A 23,653-nucleotide genomic window follows, 5' to 3' on the forward strand; every position below is an offset into this window, starting at 1 on the left:
AAAGGCAGAGGCAATATAATGGAGGCAGCACCCTGGCTGAGCTGCAGAGCCACGATATGACAGGCTTATCACAGAGAGTCTGAGTAGAGGAAGGATAAGAAAGGCACCCCACTTACTGTTAGCTCCGTTCTTGCCAATGAGGTGTCGGTGGAATTTGTGGTCAACGTTGATTTCTGCATAATCCATCCGGTTGATCTACAAAGAATTGTACAGGGCTAGGCAGGGCAGGCCCCCTCTGCTGCTGCCTGTGCCCACTGCCAGTGCAGGCACTGACGCCAGCTGCCAGCTACAAGCACTCCTCCTGCTAGTGAGCAGAGCAGAACACTTCTCTGCTTTGAGCTGAGAGCACTGTGCTTGTAAAACATTTAAAGAGACTTAAATGCCTCTCCAGCTGTGACTGAAAGAGAATCTTTCCTTGTCTGCATCAAAAGACTGAAGATGTGCTCGTGATTTTTTAAGAGAAGCTGCATAACCAAGGTTTTTGTTCACCTGCCACACAACCTCCCTTCTGCAAGTTCTGTTAAGCCTGTGAAGATACCCACAGACATGAGCTACACTTCATCTCTGCTCTGTTTCCCCACCTTTCCCCACTTTCTTCTTGTACACTAGAACTAGCACTAGCAACTTACCAGATCCTTAACCATGACTTCAATCTGTTCCTGAGCCACATTCACATCTTCTGTAGGTCCTTCCAAAGTGATTTTGTCTTCTCCTTCAGTGAATTCGATGTGAACCTTGAGACACACGGCAAGGAAAACCAGTAAGAATTTTCCAAGACACGAGCCAGGTCAATGCTGTCAGTCAGGCCTACACCATCAATCCCTACCACTAAGGGTACCCATGATTTCTGAAGCAGGCAACCTACAATTTTGGCCATATTGGTGTCTAGAGCACAAGGTTTTGGTGCTGTCCTGGAGTCTGCAAAGGCTTTGGGGAAGTTCCTCACCTAGCCTTTCTCCAGATACCATCTAACTCACAAGGGAGAAGTCTCATTGAACTCAGCATTTTCAGGTCTCCTACTACATCAATTCTCCAATAAAGCTTTCTTTAGGGACTCAACACTTGGAAGTTACATAGGATGGGAAGTGTTCAAGGCAGCAGAATCTGGTAGTTCCCCTGAATATAAGACCTGTGTCATTTCCTCCCTGGTTTTATCCATACCACAATACATTTCTCTCTCTACAAGGAGTGAGCTGGACTAAACCACATTCTATTTCAACTGGTGCTAAGCTAACAGTTCATCCATACCTTTGGCATCTGCTGAGTTATTTTGGCCAGGTTTTGTCCTTTCTTTCCAATGATGAAACGATGAAGCCAAGAGGGGGCTGAGACCGAGGAGACGGTAAAACTGTTGGCCTGAGAGACAGAGAAGCTGTTGATGGACAGACTGCAAGAGGCCTTCACAAAAATTCACTTCCAATTCCCATGATGCACCCTCAGTGTTCAATTCTAAGCTGCATCTCTGACAGCCTGACAGAGACCACCCCCCTCCACCTGTCAGTGTCCAGGGATGTAAAAAAGCCCCCTCTTAGTGGGACTTTCAAAGGAGCCTGGCCCATCCCATCAGTACCTTTGCATAGACTTCAGTCAATGCCTGCCCAAGCTTTTCAGGCTCGCCTCGCAGTATCACCGTCTCCGAGCTACTGTCAGTGGGTGGGATCTCGACAGAGACTCCAGTTTTCTCCAAGATCTCCTGCAGGGAATTACCCTTGGGGCCGATGACATACTTGTGCTGGGACTTCTTCACCTCCACAGCAATGGTAGTAGTCTTCTTTTTCTGTAGGAGCAGAGGCACTGGAGCATCAATCACAAGGGAGCAGGGAAGGACAAAAGTGAAAGGAAGAGACACAAGATGCAGTGAAGCTCAGCACCCAGGAAAGATCAAAGCAAAGGTGAGCACAGGAGTTCTGCAGTACCCTAGAATCTTTGGGACCTGCTTACAGAAAGCCTTGTTCTCAAAAATTGACAGTGAAATACAAAAATTCTGTTCAAGCTCCCTGGGACACTACATGGAAGAGACCACATACACACCCCTGCCCTTGCACAATGCCCAGCTGTCCCCAGGCAGTGCTGTAATGCAACACCACGCTATAAGCTGATTATCTGTGTTGAAATTCAGACTGGTACAAATGCAGACGTAACCATGAGGAAAACAGACCAACAACCCACAACAAGGATATTCACAGTGACGCTAGCAGTGGAAAATAAACTGAGGTGAAATTTACTTTTCAGCAACTTCTACTCATGTAACAATTTTGACACTGTCAGTTGGCCACACTGTAGCCTTCACACCTCCCTCCTTCCTTTGCAGCACCTGTGAAAACATGCACCTAGAGAGAGCTCTTTGTGGTCTGCTAATTTCCACACACAAAAAAGCAGGAGATCTGTCACCTCCCCAACAGAATCACCCCAAGTCCCACTCTGCTGAGCAAGGAAATGGTAAGACCCAGGTCCATGTACTGCAAGGGCTGCTGAGCAAGAGCTGACACGAGGAGTATGCAACTGAGGGATGCACAGAAGTAGAAGAAGAAGGGAAGAGGGGCTGTGAGCAGGTGGGGGGAAGATGGGAAGCTCTAGGGACCATCCATACCTTCTCCTCATAGATCTTCTTAACACGAGCCACAGCCTGGGCCAGCTGCTCCTTCTCCCCTGTGAAGACTATCTCTGTCTTGTTGACGCTGGGCGGGGGAATGTTGATGCGTGTCCCTGTCTCCTGCATGAGCTCACTCACCAGCTTGTTGTAAGGGCCAGCGATGAAGGGATGGTACACCTTCTCCACATCCAGCCGCTCCACGGCACGCTTATCCTGCAGGAACCCACAACAGCCCTCAGGGAAACTGCTGGTGATATTACCATCTCTGCCACACACAGCTGAATTCCCAGTGCTGTCCTGCTTGACACTCTAGCCCCAAGCATCCTTTCCAGTTTGCAGGCTCCATCCCTTTCCATCTACAAACACTGCTCTTCCCAGTTTATGATATTCACCTCTAATCTCCTGTCTTATCTCAGCTGGCATCTAATGTGGTTCACTTGAAAATATGAAAAGTGCTTATCTGACTTCAGAGATGGACAAAAGGGACAAGCAGAAGGTGCAGAACCAGAAGCAGTGCTCAAACAGGCAGTGGAATGCTATACATCTCTGCTCAGACTAACAGTGTTACCACTGGCTGTGGTCAGAGTGGCTACAAACATCTCATATACCATGGAGCACCAAAATGGCCGTTCAGGTAACGACATGAGAGAGATCACAGGACTGAAGTACCTGCTCAGCAGAGATAAGCAAGATCTCGTGTCGGGCCTTTTCAATCCCTTCCTTAGTGCCAGTGATCTTGATCTGGTTGCTGGGGTCATCTGGGCGGGGGATCTGGATCTTGGTTGCAGTTTTGAGCTCCAGGTCCTGCAGCTTCTCACCATTCTTTCCAATGACAAAGCGGTGGTGCTCCTTGGGGATGGCAACTGTCGCTGAAGCCTGCAATACAAAGGCCAAGGATCTGTGAGAGCCTCTGCCTGTACAGGGAAAGCTTTTCAGATGCTGCTTAGTGCTACAACTGAGGAGTAAACACAATGTCTTCCAGCACATCCATCTAGCAGAACACTGACACTATGCCAGAGGAGCTGATCTAAAGTGCCTGTATTCCAGGAGTCTAAACCCCACTATTCCCTAAAAAGCCTTCTGTTTTCCCAGGACCAACACTCTGAACAAGCAAAAGCCTTCAGGCACAGATGAGGAGGTGTCTATGTTCCACTGTCTCACAGTCTCTCAGCACCAGAGAGCAACTGGGATGACAGCTCTGGGGTAGAGTTTATCTGAACTCTGATATCTGCTGCCAAGGCTACAGAGAAGAAGACATAGCCTGACTCCTAGGAAACTGAAATTCAACACCAGAAACTTATTCCAGCAGGCAGACAGCTCAACTATGGTTACCATTACTGAGTGCTAAGGTGTCTTCAAAGCAGCACATGCTGCTTCAGGGACTGCTTTTCTCTTGAAAAAGAGGGGTCCCCAGAACTTTTCTCAATCTAGTATTAAAGGTCTGGCTTGTAACAGGCATTCCTGACTTCTACCCTTCTCAATGAGTTTTTATTGGCCTGAGAGCTTAGGATTGCTACTATGCTGTTGATCCCAGTGAATATGTAACTAACTAAGCACTTATAATTCAAGCTACAATGGAAAAAGAAATAAATCAAATCAAAACCAGATCACTTGGTGTGACTCTTCAACTTCCTGTCCACATACTGATGCCAGCCATGCCTAGGAGAAGTTGCAATACAGACACACCTTTCAGATCTGGGCCCAAGTAGGAGGGATATTTGTGGACAGCAAGGCATGGATCTGTGGTAGTACAACCTAAACTATTTTTTCAGGTGCACATTATGTAGAGCTTGTCCCTTTTTCGTCCCTCTGGCAGGGTATGACACATGCTGAGCAGACATGGTATTAACTACTGCATTTTCTACCTTGGACATTACACTTTAAAACACACCATGACACCTGGCTATGCTGGATCTTAACGAGAAGTACCATTTTGATAATGAACTCAAGAACCTGAAAGTAAGAAATCAAAATGCAGAGGACTGAAAGGAGAAGCAACTGAAACAAGCAGTCTGTAATTACTTACCAATGGGGCTCAAGTTACACAACTCAGAACCCCAATCTGAAACTTCCAGCATTTGGCAGAACTCCCTCTTCTCTACTTTTCTCTCTCCCATCCCTCCACATTCTTCTCTGAAGGACTTCAGAGAAACACCACTCTGTTCTCACACACCATGAATTTTGTGTGAGGGGCCTGTACCCTGCCAGCACCAGCACCTCAGCACAAAGTCACAGGGTGAAGACTCCACCCTTCATGCAACACCATGGCCTGTAATTAGCTTTGAACCCTATTTTAAGCCTCATTTCCATTCCAAATTGCCAACTGTATGCTTTGAAAATATATGGCAAAGCTGAATTAGTCATCTAATAACACCTCTTTGGCTTATAAGCATACACACCCAAGGGTCTCAAAGCATTCAGGAGTCTTGGAAGAGCAAGGATCAAGTGAGAAACAGTTAGCTGCCCTCACCTGAGTCTGCAGCCGAGCAACAATTTCCTTCCGAGCCTTCATGACTGCTTCCAGCTTGCCAGAGACCATGATGGAAAGGCCCTGGTCCTTTGCCAGAGACAGCTCCAGGTGAGCTCCTGTCTTCTGCATGATGTCAAGGCAGATCTTGGCCTGCTCCCCTTCTCCAAACTGATTCATGTCCTTGTATTTCCTCTCCTCCAGCGGCACATGGAACACCTGCTCAGCACAGACACAAAAGGAGCACAGAGAGCTGTCAGTGTGCTTTGCCTGCCAGTTCCTCTCTCTCTCATGGCTATGCAGGACTTTGGTGGTGAGCTGGCCTCCCAGCTTTGTGCAGCACATCAACCAGCTGTGCCCAGGGAAGTGCAGGAGCCCCACGCTAGGACTCTTCCTAAAGGGGGATTAGCACTCACTACAGGAGTTCTGCAATCCTCCCCCTGGGCCTGCTTCAGCTATTTGTGGAACAGGGATGCAGAGCTCCTTCTGGACAGTTTTCCAACACATCCCTCCCCTCCAGAGCAGTCCTAGATCTCAGCTGCAGTACCAGGGTAAAATACAACAAAGAGGCTGACATCCCAAGGATTTCATACTCCAGAGAATGCTTCACTTCACCTACTTTGGGGAGTGGGGAGAAGACAGGATATAAGACATCCACTCCCACCAACCTGAGTGATGACAGAAGCCTTTATTGGTCGAATTTTGCTCCAGGGACCAGCAGGTTCCTGGGCAGCTTCCAAACATGGTGCTTTCTCAGGGAGTGGAGGGAAGGCTTCCTTGTAGGTTGGAGGATCATTCTCTTCTTCAGAGTTTAAAGCTGTAACTGGAATAAAGCAAATAGGGCAAATGAGTCACTTTCCCTGCAGAAAGGCCCCTGTTCACAGGCAGTGCAATTGTAATTAGGCACCACTAACAAGGGAGAAATGGACTAGCAAATGGCTTGTGTCCTGCTATTAATCCTATTACAACTATGCCTATGGGGCTGCCAAGTCTGGAGCACAACTGACATCAGCACAGCACAGACTGCAGTGGATGCCACAAACCACCAGCCTTGTTTGAGCTGGCACAGGGGGTGCAGGGAATGAACAGCACCTTATTGCCAACTCTGTCAAAAGGAGTTCAATTAGGGGAAAACAGGCTGAGCTGAGAGGAGGGAAAGGACCAAAGGGTGCAGGTGAGAAGGGGATAAGACAAACATCAGCCCAGGGAAAAGGCAGAGTAGGAGTATAGTTAGGGCAAAGTCTAGGGAAAGGGCAGAGAAGGACTACAGTTAGGGCAAAGTCTAGGGAAAGCCTGTATGGTTGTACATTATGTTTCACTCACTTGTGCACTGGGCCATACTAAATGGAGCAGTTCACAACTGGGAATGGATGCCAAAACCCACCACAGAGTCAGTTTGTATGGTCAGTGACCACCCCCAGCACCTGGCTGAGCAAGGAGTGGAAATAACAGCCCAGCACACTGATCCATGAGGCTCTCATGTAGCTCAGTGCCCCACTTTTGATGTGCCACATCCCAGGGCTGAGAGCACTGCTAGCCAGAGCTCTCTGAAGTGTCCAGGCCCATCTCCTCACAGCCCTGCATTGTGCAGCACCACCACTGTGCTGCTGGGAGTGGAAAGCTAGTCCAGTAAAACACTAATTTAGGAAAGGAAAATGCACACTTTTAAGAGGTCTGTGCAGTCTGGATGGAGAAGCACATCACAGGAACTCACCTTTCACCTGCTGCTGGGCCAGGCCGCTGCGGTGTTCAGCAAAGCTCTCCTGGGTCAAAACTGCCACAGAGCTCATTGTCGACTTCCCACCCACACACAATCCGGGTATGCCACTGGAAGAGATGCAAGTGGCAACAGTATTACCAACAGCAGCCAGGGTGAACAAAGTCAGTCCAGGAAGACAGAGTATATGTTACTGAGCACTCTTCCAGTCTTCCTCTTGAAAAGCACCCCCAGGGCCCACTGGCTGCCTGATTTCCTTGTTGAAACAGGAATTTTGGGGGAATATTTCCTCCCTGGTCACCAAAACCAGAGCTCCTCCCTAAGAAGGCAGAGGACGTGTAACCTAAGAAGGTCACTGGAAAGGGGGACACCACAAATTTTTAAAGCATACTCTAGTTAGCTTAAAGTACAGTCTCATTAATCTATTAATTATTAATGGCATGCAATTTTTACATGAGTGTGTGAATGTCTGGACAGTCAGTCCAAGACTATTGTGTACCCCTAGAGATAAAAGAGAAAGGACCCAAGAAGCTGTTTCCTCTTAATTAGAAACTTATTTAGGTGCCTGACTTAGGGAGACACTCAGAAAGCCACTCTGACTAGCAAGCTCAGCAGCAGCAAGATCTTTGGCTCCCCAAAATAAGAACTTACCAGCTAAATGGTCAGTAGCCAGAGAGTCCGTCCTGTAAGCTGCCTGTTTGTCAGCCTGCCAGCTTTTGCTGTAGAGAAAAAAAAATTAAAATAAATAAATTAGGGACAAGACAAGACAAGAGAAAACATGACATTCCTCTTACTGTGACTTCCAACAGAGCACTGCTGTACCTTTCAAAGCTGCACCTTATCCAAAACACTCTCATACCCAGCTGCATCTCCCCACACATGACACCTGTCATATTTTACTAGCTGTGCCACCATCTACTCAAACTTCACAGCAGGAAGTCTGGAGTAGTTACTCTTTCACCACAGTGGCTACAAGAGTAGCCATCCAATATCAGGCAAAAAAATAGTCAATTAATAGCAGATGTTCAAAATGAAATTTCAGGGTTGTAAGCAAGATCTTCTCTAGTCAGAAGAGACTAACAACCTGAAAACCTGCCAACAACACTGCCATCAGTCACAAGTTAGGAATGTAGTTCAGTGGAGCCTGGGTGAATCAACACAGACATCCTCACAAACCAAGGCAAACACTCAGGGCTCTCTGCTGCTGGGCAGTCCAGCTCTGCAGTTTTTACTGCAATAAGATCATGCACCAGGCACTAAATTCTGTCTCCAGGCCTAAATCTGAAAGTTTGAAGAAGAAAATTTGCACTGGTTTACATGGACTATTTTAAATGTGTACAAAAGGCAGAATCAAGAAGAAAAATACACTGCTGGGAAAGGATTTCCATCTCCTGAATCTAGATCTGCAGATTTACTGAAAAAGTGCTTAGGAATACAAGTGAAAATGTAAAAGTCAGTACAGTACACAGAGTGTCAGCTGTACAACATCCACACTCAGAGCCCCCCAGAGCTGCTCTGTGTGCTTCTGCAGGGCTTGCACTCTCCTAAAACTCAGTGCCTCTGCCTGCTCATGGGACAAGAGGCTCCTCTCCCACACACACCCTGCAAAGCTGCTTGGACCATCTTCTGTAGAGCTTGATTGCTTTTCAGGAAAGTGACAGCTGCCATCTCTGACATTCCAATATGTTAGAAAATGCTCCCCAAACCAGGGTCACTCCTAAAAACACAGTGTTGCCAAAGGGGTGTCTCACATTATGCTAGAGCTGTGATGCAATAAGGGAGGCTGATGGTGGCAGAAGGAAAGGAGGGCAGAACAGAGAAAACGAGGATGCAACAGAGTCATATAGGCCTGATCTGCATCTCAGCCAAGGCCATTGTTTTCCCCTACTTCAACATGCCTTTAAGAGGCAGAAGGCAGCACAAACTGTGCTGTCAGAGCAATAGAGCTAATGCTGCAATTAATCCAGGAATGAGGCAGCAGGTACTGGGACAGCCAGTCATGCTGCTGAAGTACAGCTGCTGCAGCAATGCAGATCTCTGCAAGGCATTGCTGTGTACAGAAAGGGTGGCTAGCAACCTGATCTTGGAGAAATCTCCTTGCTGTCCAGGGTTACACCCCAGTGTAAGACATGGTTACGTGTCCATGGTACATGCCTGTGCTGCTCAAGCTGCTGCAGATCCAAGGAAAGCAAGTTACTGCCATGGCACCTGTTTCAGACTATCTCACCAAGGCTTGCAGACTCTGTGGCAGCTCCTCCAGCCCACTTGGGTCACCTCCCCACCACCTCATGGCAAGCTCCAAATGAGGCAGGAGGGAGAGGCATGCTAGACATCATAAACAGCTGTCAAGATCTGGCCAGAGCCTTGCTAAAGGCACAGATGTGCTTGTAACTCTCATTTCTCCAGAAAACACCACCTGGCTGATCTTGCACGTATTTTCCTCCTTAGAGGAGGAGGGTAAGCATAAGAAGTCAGTGAACAACACCCAATATAGCACCTACTTGAAAGACACAACCTCAAGGCACAGCTGCTGGTTTCACTGTGTACACAGCAGCTGCACAGATCCTCCTTCAGCCTCCACCTCAGAGAGCAGCCAGACATTCAATGCAGAATCAAAGGGCAGCATTTATCCATATGAATTTCTGCTTCGTCACCCATACAAGAAGCTAAGAACAAATACTCCTCATCTCCAGCAATCGCAAGCATCTGGTATATTGTAGGCCTCAGGGATTCATCTCTGGCCAAAATCAGAGGCAACCATTAGAATGGTATTTTAAATGTAACATCAAAACCAGCAGTTCAAGCACTACATTTGGACCTTACACCTCCTTGGCTTCCTACTTAGGTTTTGAAACTAAGGTTACAGCTACGTCATGCCAGCATGGAGCTGACTGGGTCAACAGGTTTCAAACTGCCTGGTTGATACACTGCCTGTAGTGCTGGCCTTGTGCACCAAATAAAGTTACAGAAGTCTAGAGCCCATTTCAATAAAGAGAACGAATTCTCGAATAAAGAGAAACATCCTAAAAATAACCTCCAGCAAGGGCCAGATCTAATCACACGGGAAACATTTGTATGAAGAGAAACAAAGGCAAAGTCATGAGTTACACCACCAATACAGGCAGTTCTTGTGGACGGCAATGCCAGTTACATGTTATTTAAAAGTGTATTTAATAAAGACATTATTACTTTGTTAATGCGATGCAGTGAGAACCACACACAGCAACAGGGCTGGGCTGGTTGTGGTAGGCACTGTCCTCTGTCAAACGTTCACACAGGACAGGGCAACCGCTTGGTTGATGAGTGGACATAGATGAAAATATTTCCTTTCTGAAAACCGACGGGCTCGCTCCGAGACTGCAGGCCCAGGTCCCCTGGTTTGGAGGGGATCGCGCTGACAGACAGCTGCTGTGTGGCAGAACGCAGTCTCCCTTCGTAGCGATTCCCGACTTAATGCACCACAGAGTGCAACCCGACCGCAGCCCTGGCCGCGGGCAGCCCTGACCCATCCCCCATGTTTACTCTTCCACCAGCGCCGGCCCCGCCACCGCGGCTGGCCCCGGACAGGAGGAGCCCTGTGGCGGCCCCGCCACCGAGGACGTGCACCCGGCCGCGTCCTGCTGGCCGGCCCGGTGGGGCAGGCGGACACGGCGCCTCTCAGCGGGGCTGGGACAGGGGCAGCGGCACGGGGCCGCCTGTCCGCTCGGCCCCGCCGTGCCCGGCCGAGGGGCGGGGGAGCCGCCAGGCCCCGCGGGCCCGGCCGGGCGGGCGGCGCCGCCAGCGCCACCTCAGCACTGGCGGCACCGGGGGCGGGGCGGCGGGGCGGGGCGGCGCCCTTAAAGGGCCCGGCGGGCCCCGCTGTCACCGCGCCCCCCGCGGGGCCGAGCGGGAGGGGGCAGCGGGGGCGCGCCCAGCGCACCGGGACCGTGCGGGAACGGGGTCGGGGCGCGGCCAGTGCCACGGGGCAGCTGCAGCCCCAGCTCCGGCAGCCCCAGCCCGCCGCGGCCCTGCGGCTTTCAGGCCGGGGGCGGCCGCATCAGGCGAGCGGGGGGCAGGAGCTCCTGCGGGGCCCAGTGACAGCCTCGAGCGCGGCTCCGCAGCCGCCGGAACGGTGCCGGTGGCGGGCAGCGCGGCGGGCACGGCCACCTCCGGGCCCGGCGCTGGCACCTCCCCCCGCCGACGGTGGCCAGGGCGCTCGTCCTTCTATAGCCACGGCAGGAGGGGAGCGCTCGGCCCGCGGCCCGGGGCAGGCTGGGCTGCCCGCCGCCGGCGCTCCGCGGGCTGACCAACACCGGACGAGCGCTCGCCTCCGGCCGCTTTGGCTCCTATCGGAATCAAACCCTAAGACGGCCGGGAACGGCATGGAGCCGCCTTGGTCTGCGCCACTAACCCTCTCCCACCAACGATGGGATCCACGCCGTGCCTCGGCCCGGCCGCCCCCTCCCCAGGCAGCCGCGGGGCCCGGCCTCCCCATCGGCCCGGCCCCACTCGCCGGCCATCCGCGGCAGCTGCTGCCGGCCGGCACAGCCATGCCACCGCCGGCCGAGGCCGCGCCGCGGGGCCAGACTTTTCCCCACCTCCCGCCGCCGGATGCCCTCCCTCGCCGGACTTTGCCCTGCCCGGCCCGGCCGGCGGGAAGTTAGCGCGGACTTTGCAGGCAGCGCCGACACGTCGGTGCCCTGGGGAGGATGCAAGGCCGCCTCGGGCCGGGCCGGGCCTCCCCGCCAGCCTCCACGTCGGCGCCGCGGCCGCGGCGGAGGGGCCGCCCCCGTCCCCCGTGACTCACTCCGGCCGGTGCCCGCTCGCCCGCCCTTCTGGAGAAACGGAGCGCTCCTGGGAGAACGGCGCGGCGCCCGCCCCGCCGCCTATATAGGCCGGGCCGCTGCCAATCCCCGGGCCGCACGTCAGCGGGACATGCCCCTTCCCGGCGGGGCCGGCCCGCCACGCGTGCCCTGCGCCGCCGGGGACGCCCCGCTGCGGCCGAGCGGCCCGGGAGCCTGCGGCTCTGCTGGCGGCCCCACTCCCGCACGGCCAGGGAAGCGAATCGCGGGTGGCTACCGCCCGCTCTGCGCCCTCGGGACCGCGCCGATATCCGCGGTACAGGCCCTGCGCACCTTCCGTGCGGACTGACCGCGGAACGCGCCTCCCGACCGCAGCCCAGCGGCAGCACCGAACCGCCCGCGGGCCCTTACCCAGCCCCGCGACGGCCCCAGAGCTCAGGATTGCCCGCTTTGGGCGAGCCCGGTTTCGCGCAGGGTTAGTGAGCAGTGGCTCATGAGGGCTCTGATCAGCCTGAAAACCCCGGCTTAGAGAAGAGAGCGAGCAGCTGGGGCTCCTGCCAGGTCCCGCGGGTGCAGAGGGACAGCGAGGCCCCAGCCCCGAGGGGCCCCTTGATCCACCTCCTCCTGCACGCACTGTCAGAGCAGCAGCTACCCGAAGTGAGGCTGCAGGCAGGCAGGAGGGGCAAGGTAAGAGCAAGAGTACGAAAAAAAAAATAGAAAGAAAACCACAGAAAACCCCCCAAACCACAACATAATCCCCCAGAAAAATAAAATTAAAAAAAAAGTGCACCTCTCTTCTTATTCCAATCTGCAATTTGGGAAGAGTGAAGGAGGGGAGAGGCAAGCCAGCAAGCACAATACCCTCCTTTCCTGCACGGAGGATGTTTATTACTTTGTGCAATATAGATGTTTTTAATTATTAGCTCTGCACCCTCAGGGAACCAAGGAAAAAACCCTGTCCCATTCCCATCAGTGTAAAAATGCATCCAATTTGAACTGATTTTTGCATTAGCTCATTTTCCTACACAGGATTAATCTTTCTCATAATTCCTAACTTACACTTAGTGACTGGTTTTCTCATTCCCACCTTGAGAAAGAGCACTCCCAGATCCTAGCAAACAAAACGAAAGCTGCTCTGTGGAGCTCTGACCACAAAAATCTGAGGTCATTGGGTTAACTGCTTTTGAGTACAGGCAGTAAATTTTAGAGATTTCATGCACTGTATTTATGGAAACATGGATGGTATTTAGCCTTTAGTAAAATTTTACTTATTAGTAAACAAGAGTAGATTTCTCCATTTCTCCTCTTTTTATCTTATGACTGGGAGGACATCATCAAAACACTTGAATTTTTTGACACAAACAATTTATAACTATAAATAAAGATACACTTGTGGGTGAAATAAGGAATTCTGGCAAACAGAGAACAGTCATCAAGACTCAACAGTCATCAGGACTGGATTGACACCATGGCCAGGCCCCTCTGTGATCTTCTCCCCCAGCCCAGGTTCTCCTCAAAGCCTGTTATCTCTGGGAGGATGCAGGAATCCCACTCCAGGCAGAGGGTTCTCCACAGGCAGGCAGAGACCACTGCTGCCATGTCGTATCTGCTGCAGGAGCTGGCTCTGGCTGCTCTGGCACAAAGCACCTGAGCTGGGGATGCCACCAGCACCCCTAAGGCCCCCAAGCAGGCTGGTGCCTACCAAGGCATTTGGGGGTTCATGTAAAAGCAGAGCTCCAGGGACCTGGGTAAACCTCAGCACCTCCAGACTCTGGGCAGCAGCTGCAGTGCAGGGTGCTGTAATTTGGGACTCAGAACCTTGCTTAAGGTGCAGGATGCTTTTCAGGTGCTCCCTCGTGTTTATCTCCCCAGTGCAAAGCTCCCCTCAACACTAACTTCCAATTAACTCTAACATGAGTAAGTACCACAATCCCCTGTGCCAGGGAATCACAGAAGCATCACAACCTCCAACCTACAGCATCACAACAAGGCACCAACATCATTCTCCCTCAACTCCACCTCATTATCTGGTTTAGCAGGGGCCCTCTGTGGGGACAAGCCACCTTGTGCCTCTGGGACAACAGCATGGCTCTCTCCTGCTTTCTCTATACAGTGCTACTGCAGCCATGGGTTGCCAGATCATTATGGATTTCTTGCTTTTATCACAGCTTCCTCTCCAGGTCTGCTTAAGAGGCAATCCTCCTCTGCCTGTTGCTCTTCCTTTATTTGTAGTTGCAAGTGGTGGGAGGGAAGTCTGCCAGTCCCAGAAGCTACTGGAAGGCCTGGAGCACCCCACTGTGTGCCACCCTCAAATAATGATTTCTGCTGAAGGAAACGTGTCACTGTTTCTAAGGCCGTTCTCCTTAGAGGAAGATCTTCCACACGGAAAGAGGTGTGTGTATGGGGGAAAAAATCTCACCTTTCCTCCCACATTCAGTGCAATATACTGTGCATGGACAAAAACACATTTAGAGGGTACCAGGAGGCTCATTTCAACCTCCTGCTCCCACCAGCACATCCACCATCCATGTTCCATCCCATACCTTTTCTTCAATGAGGCTATGGAGTCTGGGTAGAGAGGGGTTTGCAGGGATTGTTCTTCAGGTCTGTTCTACTTACTTGCCCAAAAATGCAATCTCACATTAAAAAATAAATTAAAAATCCACTTGTCATGGAGATGTGTATAAAATGGCTCCTCTACAAGCCAGGTGCAGGAATTTTTGGTAGCTGAGGGGAATGGAGACAGAAGAAGGTATCCAACTCCGTGACAAACACTAACTTACTACTCTCCCTCAAGCAACCTGTATTTTGGCAGCATTACAATAGGCCCCAATTTCATGATTTGCTGGAATAAAGGAAAAAGAAGCCTCCCAAAGAGAGCACCAAAGGGTGGCAGAAAGGGTAAAGGATTGGGCAGTGTGTAGTTTCCATGGCTTATCAGACTGGCAGCTCATATCACCAGTCTGAGGGAGGACACAAATGGGACCAGCAAAAACATCAAACACACAGAGAGATAAAAGTAACACTGCACTGGTTTGGGGCTTGTTTTTTTGGAACATGTGTTCACCCATGTGAAGGCAAGGTTGAGGAGTTAAGAAGCTTTCCATGATCACTTCACCCCAGAGCTCTGGAGAAGGGAAAGCAAAGTGCACCTTAAACTACTGGAGCAAAAAGGCTGGTCTTTCCTGGCACATCTACCCTCGCCTGAGCTGGGATTTTGAAAGCATTTCTTCTGGCCTATTCCTATTTTCTGTTGTTATAACAGAGCCCTATTTTTCCTGCCAGAAACCAAAAGCCTTATTTGGAAAGCAACCCAAGTATGTTCCAAAGAGTGTGTGCTGTGATTTTATTTCCTGTTAAATATAACTCCAGATTTCTAAAACTGTATAAATAAGCACCCTTTTTGTACTCTGGGTGCTTATCCCACACCCTCAAGTCAGAGAACACCACAAAGGAGCTACCCCCTGAAAGCATCCATTTCAGCACATCCCTTGCCAGAGGCATTAAGAGAAAAGGGTTGGGGGTATGCTTTGCATCACACTAGAAAAAGCAAGCAAAGGAGGATTCAGGATGCAGGGCACTTGTATTGCAGGGAGTGCTGAGGTTCCCAGCCAAAGCAGGATTGTGTCTCAGCTCCACAGCTATCGCTGTGGCAAGCCAGGGGATCTTCCAACAGAACACTGGCATTTCTACAGAAAATCTCTGTTAAACTGAAGTTTGGAGTCAAACTATATAGATAGCTCTGCTAAGAGAATAAAAGAAGTTTCATCTTAAGAAATTATTGAACATGAGTCCACATTGCTTATGTCTCTGACTTTGAGATTAGTTTTTACTTATTTGCCACGAGGAAGAAAAGTTTCAGGGATGTGCAAATCAGATACCTATCTTCCCCATTCACACATCAGTGCTGGGAAGAAATGATTCTGTAGGCTAAATTCTGCCCCTTGGCTGTACTTAATGCAGCTCCACCATCTTCAGAGGCCCACTGCAAATACTCAATTAGAGAATTATAGGTAGAAAGAGAAAAGTCTACCCAAGCCTAGACACTAATCCCAGCTCCAACCACTTAGTGATGTGTGAAGAGAGGGCAGTGGAAGGAAGATGAGTTACTGTGTGTGTTTGTCTCACACAGGATCTGTGGTAGAAAATATAGGGTCCCAGGTGGGTGCAACACCACTTGCCTTTCTCCTGGTAACCTACATTGTTTATTGAGGGCAATGCTCTTGCAGGAACAGAAGAGCTGACTGGATATTGAAGGAAAATGACAAACCTCAGCAGGACTCTCAGGCAAATATGGGTCTTTAAAAGACTTATTTCATGGGCACTCTGACAATAAAATCATGTAACCATCAGCTAGCAAAGAATATAGACACTACCCTTCCTAGGCTATCCCAGGGTGCTCTGCAACAAGGGGCATGCAGAACAGGAGCAACTTACTGGTGTGACAGAGTTCTAGTGTCAACAAGGAGCATCAGGCCCTCTGACTGCAGAGGGAGGAAAAGCTGCTGGCTTTACACAGGGACACTGTGAAAAAGTGATATTTAATGGAAAAACCAAACCAAAAAAAAACCCCAGTAAAGAGACTCAAGCTCTGCTCTTAGATTTGCTGCACATTTGGTGAATTGACCAGCAAAATTCTCTTGGTTGCCCTGGCTGTGCACACACACAGAACATCTTGATTTTCTCTGTGGACTCGTTATTTCATTTCAAGTTGTTCAGAATGCTGTGATCCTTGGATGTCAGGTGCTGTGACAAAACAACATCTCTTTTCAGAGATGAGGAAGAAAAAAAAATAAAAATCAATGGACAGTTTAATAAAATCAATTCAAAAGCAAAGCAGAGAGAAGCCACAGAGGACCAATCTGAGTCTGCCCTTCCACATGCACTGTGAGAGAAATCTGATTTAACATAAACTTGGCTTTCAAGAAGTTGCTAAGGAGTAGAAGCATATTTCAGGTTCCTGGCCTTGGGGAGCCAATAAACATTTTCATGAGGAGTAAACATGAGGGATAAAGTAGAATACAGTATCTTCCAGTTTCACAGTAAAGCAAAACACTGGTTTGACTCAAAATGGAAAAAGTGATTCAGAAAACAAAGATTCCAAATATATTGCCTGGAAAGTAGGAACAGCACAGAAATCACAGAAATTCAGAATATCTGGCAACACATGGAGGTCAGAGACTCTGGGGCCTGCTCAAAGCAGGGTCAGACCAGGGCATTCAGGGCTTTCCTCACTCAGGTCTTGAAAGCCTTCTTAGCTGCACAAACTTTCTGGGCAACCTATTCCAATCCCTGACTATCCTTACAGTGAAAAAAGGTTTCTTACTTGCAGTTAGAATTTCAATGTTGGCTTCTTATGCTGATCTGAACTTGCTTTTTAGCTTCAATTACCACCACACTGTGTGCTTATCACTCCCAGGTGCTTTCAGAGTGGTGCTGCAGCACTGCTTGCCATTCTACACTGCAGAAGAACAAAAATCTGCCACAATCAGTGAGCTGAAAGGTGCTTTCCAAAGCCTGCTAATATCCCAGCTACCCAAGAAATGAGGATTTTGGAGATACTGCAGAACAAAGCGTGCACTATTTTTTTTTTCTGTTCTTCAAATGGAAACTTTTACTTTGCTCTCCTTTGGCTATTGGGTTGAAGTGCTTTTGTTTACCTTTCAGTGTCTCCTGATCTCTCTCCATTGGCCACTGCAATATAAAATGAACACGTGGCAATTTTTTTTAAAGAAATGCTGCCAGCAGCTCTCATCCACTCTACATTACCTAGCTTGAAAAGGCAAGGAATTTGCAAGCCCTAAACTTACCTTTTTCCACATTAACTGTCCTATACTTAGAAAATGTGAAGTCAGCTATGTCCCTGAGCTCAAACCTGTCACCAGACCCACCAAGACCCTCCTCCAGGTACTCTTAAGCTGATGTTTTGCAGGGCAGAATTTCAGTACTTGCTTACAGCAGTTTATAAAGACAACAACAGCCACTTTTCATACTGATTGGATAAATATATACAGAAAATAAAGAAAAGAAAAAAGAACAGTGGCAAACTAAATGAGACCTCCCCAGTGCCACTTTTCAGGGGAGGAGCAGAAAAATTGCAACTTAAGCAAAAATGTAAACAGACATTTGGTTTTGTCCACTCTGTTTGGGTTCCAGTTCTTTTTAATCTTGCTTAGCTACTTTGATTTGATGTATTATATAAAAAAAACTCAGCAAAGTTGTTCAAGGCTCCTTGAAAGATGTTAAAGATTCCTCAGTTCATAATGTTTATTGGATAACGAAGAGAAGAGAATGCCAGAGCTCCATTTTTATAAACTTCTTTGTGCTCTGGTATGTTTTGCTCTGAATTCCAGTTTCCCAAGTCACATGGCTTCACGAGACTCTTTAATTCTGTACATTTTATTTTTCTTTATTTCTATCTTTCAGTTGCAATAAGCAGCTTGAAATTACAACCCAGAAAAGTCAGTGTTGTTGTGACAAACAAAACACTCGAAAGAATAAAAGCCTGAAACTTGCAGGGAGGCTAGTGCTTTGTTTGGAGCAGGACAGAACTATTTAAAAATGAAAAAAACCCACCTTCAGTTTGGCAACAATTCCTCTGAAAAAGCATTAAAGTAAATACCTGATTCCAACTGGAAAAGCAATGATTTCCACTTTGGAAAAGCAATGCTCAGACCCTCACTATTTAAGCACTGCCTTCCCTTTGTCCTATTCATAGCACATGCAACAGGGGCTCAGCATATCCACAGACAAGCACTAATTCCTAATCTCTACTAGGCCAAGCAAAAGGCTCTTCATGTGTTAGACAGAATTACATCACAGTGATCTAAACTGACAGTGAAAAACCCAGACAGTCTTCCCTTCCAAATTTGCAAGGCCACTCTAAGCCTGCTATGAAAGGAGAGAAAGACAGATAGGGAGAAGTCAGAGTAAAACTATTCCCCCTAATTGTTACAAATAATATTATTTTACAGTTAAAACCCCTTTTCATAACTGAATCATTCCCAGTTCTACCCTGGTCATCTTTGGGCTGAACTGGGACAGGACATGAACCATTTTGGGTACAATTTTTTTGTTTTGATACCTCATGCTGCTCAGTCCTCCACCCACTTGGAATGGTGTCCTGAGCAAGATGAGTTTTCAAATAAAATAGAGAGGTAATGTTTCCTAAATTTGCAAGAACTTTTAACCTTCTGTAAATACTCACTGCTTGCTCTCATTTTACCCACAGCTATGCTGCAAGCAACAGAGCCATCTACTCAGGATTTTAATTTAATGAAACTATTTATAAGAGCAAGAGTTTAAAAATCACTTTTAAGCTTCTTCAACGCTACATAACCAACTCTACTTTTAAGCAATAGTCATATACCTACAACTTGCTATTCTCCAGACATTCCAAGGCTCCTTGTGAGACCAAACACCTAAATCCCAGCACACTGCACCAGCTGCTGAAGTATTCACTTTGAAAACAAAGGCATATGTACTAGCAGGTCAACCATAATACATTCCCATTCCCACTCTCACCCTGCCTGCTCTGAGAGTTTTTTTTTCCAGTTTTCCTTTCAACTGCTCCAGCACAGGTTTACATTCAACTTTATCACTGGCACAGAGATAACTGCAAACTTACTTTCTCCTGAGCAATGGAAACTGCTGGAGCTGCTGTACAAACAGCAGAACCCTGCTCTCCTCTTTCAGAAATGCAGGAGAAGTCAGGCAGCCCACACCATCTCCAGTGCCCACTGGAAACACAAAAATGCCCCCCAACTTTTGGGGCAAGAAGTAACAAGTCCACTGCAATCACTCCTGGCCTCCTCTCCCAAAGCAGCTTTTGCAGGCTTGGCCTTTGTCCCTGCCAGTGGGGAAATGTTAATTCTGTCTCTTACTCTCTTCCCTTTTCCTAACTCAACCCATGTACCCATCCCATGCCTGAGGTCCCTTTTCTGGCCACACAGCCTGCCCTCAGCTTTGTTTGTCACTCAACTTTGGCAAATATCCCATTTATTTTGTGAAATAGCCAGTTCCATTCCCAGTGCCACAAATGCAGGGATAGACAAAAACACAGGATTACAAAAAAGCAGAAGAGAAGAAGCAAGTGATGCTACAGCAGGTGGTAGCACCTGAATCCAGCACTGGCCATCAAAGCTGTCAGTGTTCCTCTGAGAAAAAGCTTCTGCAGATTTTTACAGCAACCTGCTGTAAAACCATTGAAATACCAGTCAACCAAAACCAGCATGGGTGGGGAAAAGAGGCAGGGGAGTGATGCCCATGCTGTGTGCCAATAGCTGGAACCAAGCCTGCAATCTGAATGATGTAAGAAGATTATTTGTTATCCAATCCCTGATGAAAAACATGCCAGAGGTTACCTTTGTGACAGTCAGCTATACCTGCCTCATGGTATTTACTGGGAGATATGATACCAGTAACCTTCCTTTGAGAGAGATCTCAACAAGCAGCTATCAATTCAATAACACAGACAGAGGGCTGGGTCCTGCCTCCTCCAAACAGGATTGCAGTAGTCATAACACAACAGGGTTCCAAGTCTTTCCCCTTAAATTCCAGTTATTTGCTGGGATGTTGCTGAATTCCCAGCACACAGGTATCAATTACCATGATGTGAGGACTCCCAGAAACTTTCCTGCACAGGTATTTCTCTTGCAGGTGAAAGATGTAGCATACACATAAGTTATATATGTGTGGATACTTTTACCAGAATGACACTGACGCACATTTATAAGCAAGTTCCTTATAGAATTCTGTTTCTTGGTTTTGTTTTGTTTCCATATTTGAGTTTGTTTTGTTGTTGGGGTCTTTTATTCAGGGGGGAGGGATGGGTGTGTCTCTTTTCTTTCATCAATGCTAAATAAATCTATCTTTTCCATCCACAAACTTCTCCCAAGTGGTTCTCTCATCACTGAAAAATTGTCAGTAAAACAGCAAAACTGTTGCTGGAAAACAGCTCCAGACACTGCTGTGGGGTGTAAGAGAATCTGGTACTACTTCCATTCTGTGTCAACAAGTAAATCCATTTTATTTTGCAATTAAATTAAACAACATCATTTAAGGGAGGTCGCATAAATATGCCTGTGCTATTCAATCTCCTCAAAGGCAAAACTTTTCCTGTGAGTCACCATTTCTCTGTGTCTTGCAGCTACTGAACCAATCCCTTCCCTTCTTCTAGTGCTGTTTTTCCACTGAAGTTAAACTCATTATGACTTCCTCTAGATGAGCCTTTTGTGGTTAACTTTTCTCTCAGGTTTCTCCCTGATTTTTTTTTCTGCCTGCTGCTTTGCAAGTGCCTCTTTTTGTGCCTCCTTGCTCCAAGCCCTGCTTCCCTTGTGCCTCAGCAACACAGCCAGCTCCCCCAGGGCAGGCAGCTGTGGCCAAGGTCAGCCCTCTGCACCCAAGGAGTGCTTACGTGTACTTTAGCTACTCACATGCTAATATATCCAGAAAGAAGTTGTAAAATATTAGTAGGTATCACTGAGGCTTGAGAGATCTACCAGATGCAAGATTCAACAGCACAGAATCAGCTGTGAGAGACAAGTGAAGTCCAGCAGCAGGATCAAAGTATCTGCATTATATGGCAGCTGCCACAAGTGGTTCCTGTACTTCTGCAAAACTGCTGGGAAAATATCAGAGCTTGTGTAGGTAGAAACACCACAGATCATCACCTAAATGAAGGACAAATTAAGTATTTCAGCTTTAACACACCTTTTCTATGAAACAAACTCAGAACACTAATCACAGCCTGATTACTCCTCCTTGTTGCAATTAAAACCTTAAACACATAAATCCTTTAGCAACTCAGTTTTTCCCCTTGCTTTGGTTGGAAATTTTCCTCCCCATTTATTGATACATCTTTTTCCAGCCTGACTTTGTGATTTCCTCCCACTGAAGTCACACCATGAGTGCACAGAAGGAAGATGTGGAAAAAGATCACTTAAGTCATTAGGCATTCAGGACTTATCATTTAAGATGAGAATGCAAATCACAAGATTTTAATAGACTGTTTATATCCTAAAAATCTGCTTTCTTTTAAAGCTAAAGGGCAAATAAATACAAATATAAATATAAATGCAAATTTCTCAGGTCTAATTCCACATCCAGGATAAGCTAGTACCCCAAAATTCTTCTTCTAAAGCTAGGAGTTTCTAAAATGGAAAGAGCTCTTGAAACAAGCCCTGGATTGTTGACTTACTCACCAGTCTAGCATGAACACCTGGAGGCCAGAGCCCACCTCCAGTGTCCTGAGTCCTCTGCAATCCCTTCCCCAAGAGGCCCTACTGACCAAGGCTCTACCTTCCACTCCAAATGCAGTCTCACAGCCACAATAAACACCACAGACCCTGCAGGAATAGCTTCTAGACCAAAGGCCTAGAAAAAACAATAAGTAAAATTAAAAAAACATGAGAAAGCCCAACAAGCTACACAATAGCATTCTGCTTTCAAAGGTAGGGTAATTAGGAAGAGGAACAGAGACTTAATCCTGCAGCTGGGTTTTATTTTCCTGTCTCTTCTTGATCTGTTTTCATATTTTAATGCAATAACACCTACTTAATTTCTGCACAGACACACACTGCAGGAGTTCTGCAGGCCCTGGGCCTCTCAGCACCATGCTCCTGGACAAGTCAGACTTGTTACCTCCTGGCTGAACACACCTTCCTCAGCCTGCCTTAAAAACCCTGTTGCAACTTCTTCAGTGGTGCCCAGAATCCCAGACTGGTTTGGGTTGGAAGGAACCTTGACCACCATCCAATTCCACCCCATGTCATGGAAGGGAACCTTCCACTAGGCCAGCTTGCTCCAAGTCCTGTCCAACCTGGCCTTAAACATTTCCAGGGATGGGGAAGCCACCCCTATTCTGAGTATCTTTGTCAAGACTGTAACAACATTCCCCTAAGGGTTCCAAACACCCATGGGAACACTTGTCAGTCTCATTATTTCACTCTGAGGTTTATTTTATAAGCTGTGCACAATACAGGCCTGAGGATTTCCTTCTGTAGAATTCTTGAATACAAACCAAAATGGAACCATTGTTGAGTGACTTTTTTTCAAAGAGAAACATTTTCACATAAATGTGATACTCTCCACAAACCCACCATTGTAATTAACAAAACCCTCCCAGTTATGGCAAGAGAACCATTCATTCACAAGGGAGGGTTTAGATTGGATATTGGGAAGCATCATCAGCCACCATCCCTGGAAGTGTTTGAGATGTATGGATGTGGGAATGGGTCAGTGCTGGGGAAGAGTTGGACTTGATGATGTTGGAGATCTTTTCCACCCTAAATGATCCTGTGATTCTAACCACACACCTGCATTCAGTTTGAATGCTCTGGACTGGTCCCAGTGCCACTGCTGACTACTCTGACCATCTGATTGGAGTAGTGACTGGAGGAATTACCCAAATTTTCCCAGCAGCACAATCCTAAGTGCATTTGTACCAGCTTAACAAGCTTCTATATATAGAGAGAATAGTATGCTTTGGAAAAGGCAGTATCACCTGAAATACTGTAACCAGTGAGACATCCCAATTTTCATCAAAAAGGTGCCAACTGCACAGTTTGCCTTGTCTGGGATGGCTCCCACCCAGATAACAGCTATGGAAAGCCCAAGGTTACAAGGCTCTCTTCTAACAGACCATATTATCTTCAGAGGTAGCCTAATGTTAAATGGGAAAAGACCAGCTACTCCACTAAGAATAACCACCCCAACCTACCAAAATCAAGTTACTATTGTTGCCATTAAGCTGTGCAACAAGCAACAACAACATTATGATCCAATTCTAGTTCAAGGGGAAACCTCCCTCCTCATCCCAGTCTAGGTAAGTGAGACTAATGAAAAAGTAGGGACCATAATAACCTTCAAAATCATAAGAAGAAATGTCAATTTTTTCACCCTATCAGGCAAAACTGGGGGAGAGACGAAAAAGAAGCCAACAGAAAAAAATCAGCTTAACTTGCAACAAAGGAGGAGACAGGAGTGTGTATCACACTACCAGCTGTGGACACAGCAGAATGAGCTACACAGAACAAACCTGGAGCAATCTTTAACTGCTTCTTATACAAGGTACTTGGAAAACTGTCCTTTGAGAA

General features: G+C 47.8%; 1 protein-coding gene across 1 annotated transcript in view; it reads right to left on the reverse strand.

The window, feature by feature from the left end:
* Positions 1 to 23,653, reverse strand: part of HDLBP (high density lipoprotein binding protein) — a 39,008-nt gene that overhangs the window by 13,598 nt on the left and 1,757 nt on the right. Inside the window, 10 exon segments of the mRNA XM_036389004.2 lie at positions 117 to 195; positions 630 to 734; positions 1,249 to 1,356; positions 1,571 to 1,777; positions 2,591 to 2,806; positions 3,263 to 3,469; positions 5,064 to 5,279; positions 5,729 to 5,883; positions 6,775 to 6,887; positions 7,429 to 7,496. Coding sequence (XP_036244897.1) covers positions 117 to 195; positions 630 to 734; positions 1,249 to 1,356; positions 1,571 to 1,777; positions 2,591 to 2,806; positions 3,263 to 3,469; positions 5,064 to 5,279; positions 5,729 to 5,883; positions 6,775 to 6,850 — 1,369 coding nt within the window. The 5' untranslated portion in view covers positions 6,851 to 6,887; positions 7,429 to 7,496.

This window comes from Molothrus ater, chromosome 10 (genome assembly GCF_012460135.2).
Source record: "Molothrus ater isolate BHLD 08-10-18 breed brown headed cowbird chromosome 10, BPBGC_Mater_1.1, whole genome shotgun sequence".
Taxonomy (NCBI): Eukaryota; Metazoa; Chordata; class Aves; order Passeriformes; family Icteridae; genus Molothrus; species Molothrus ater.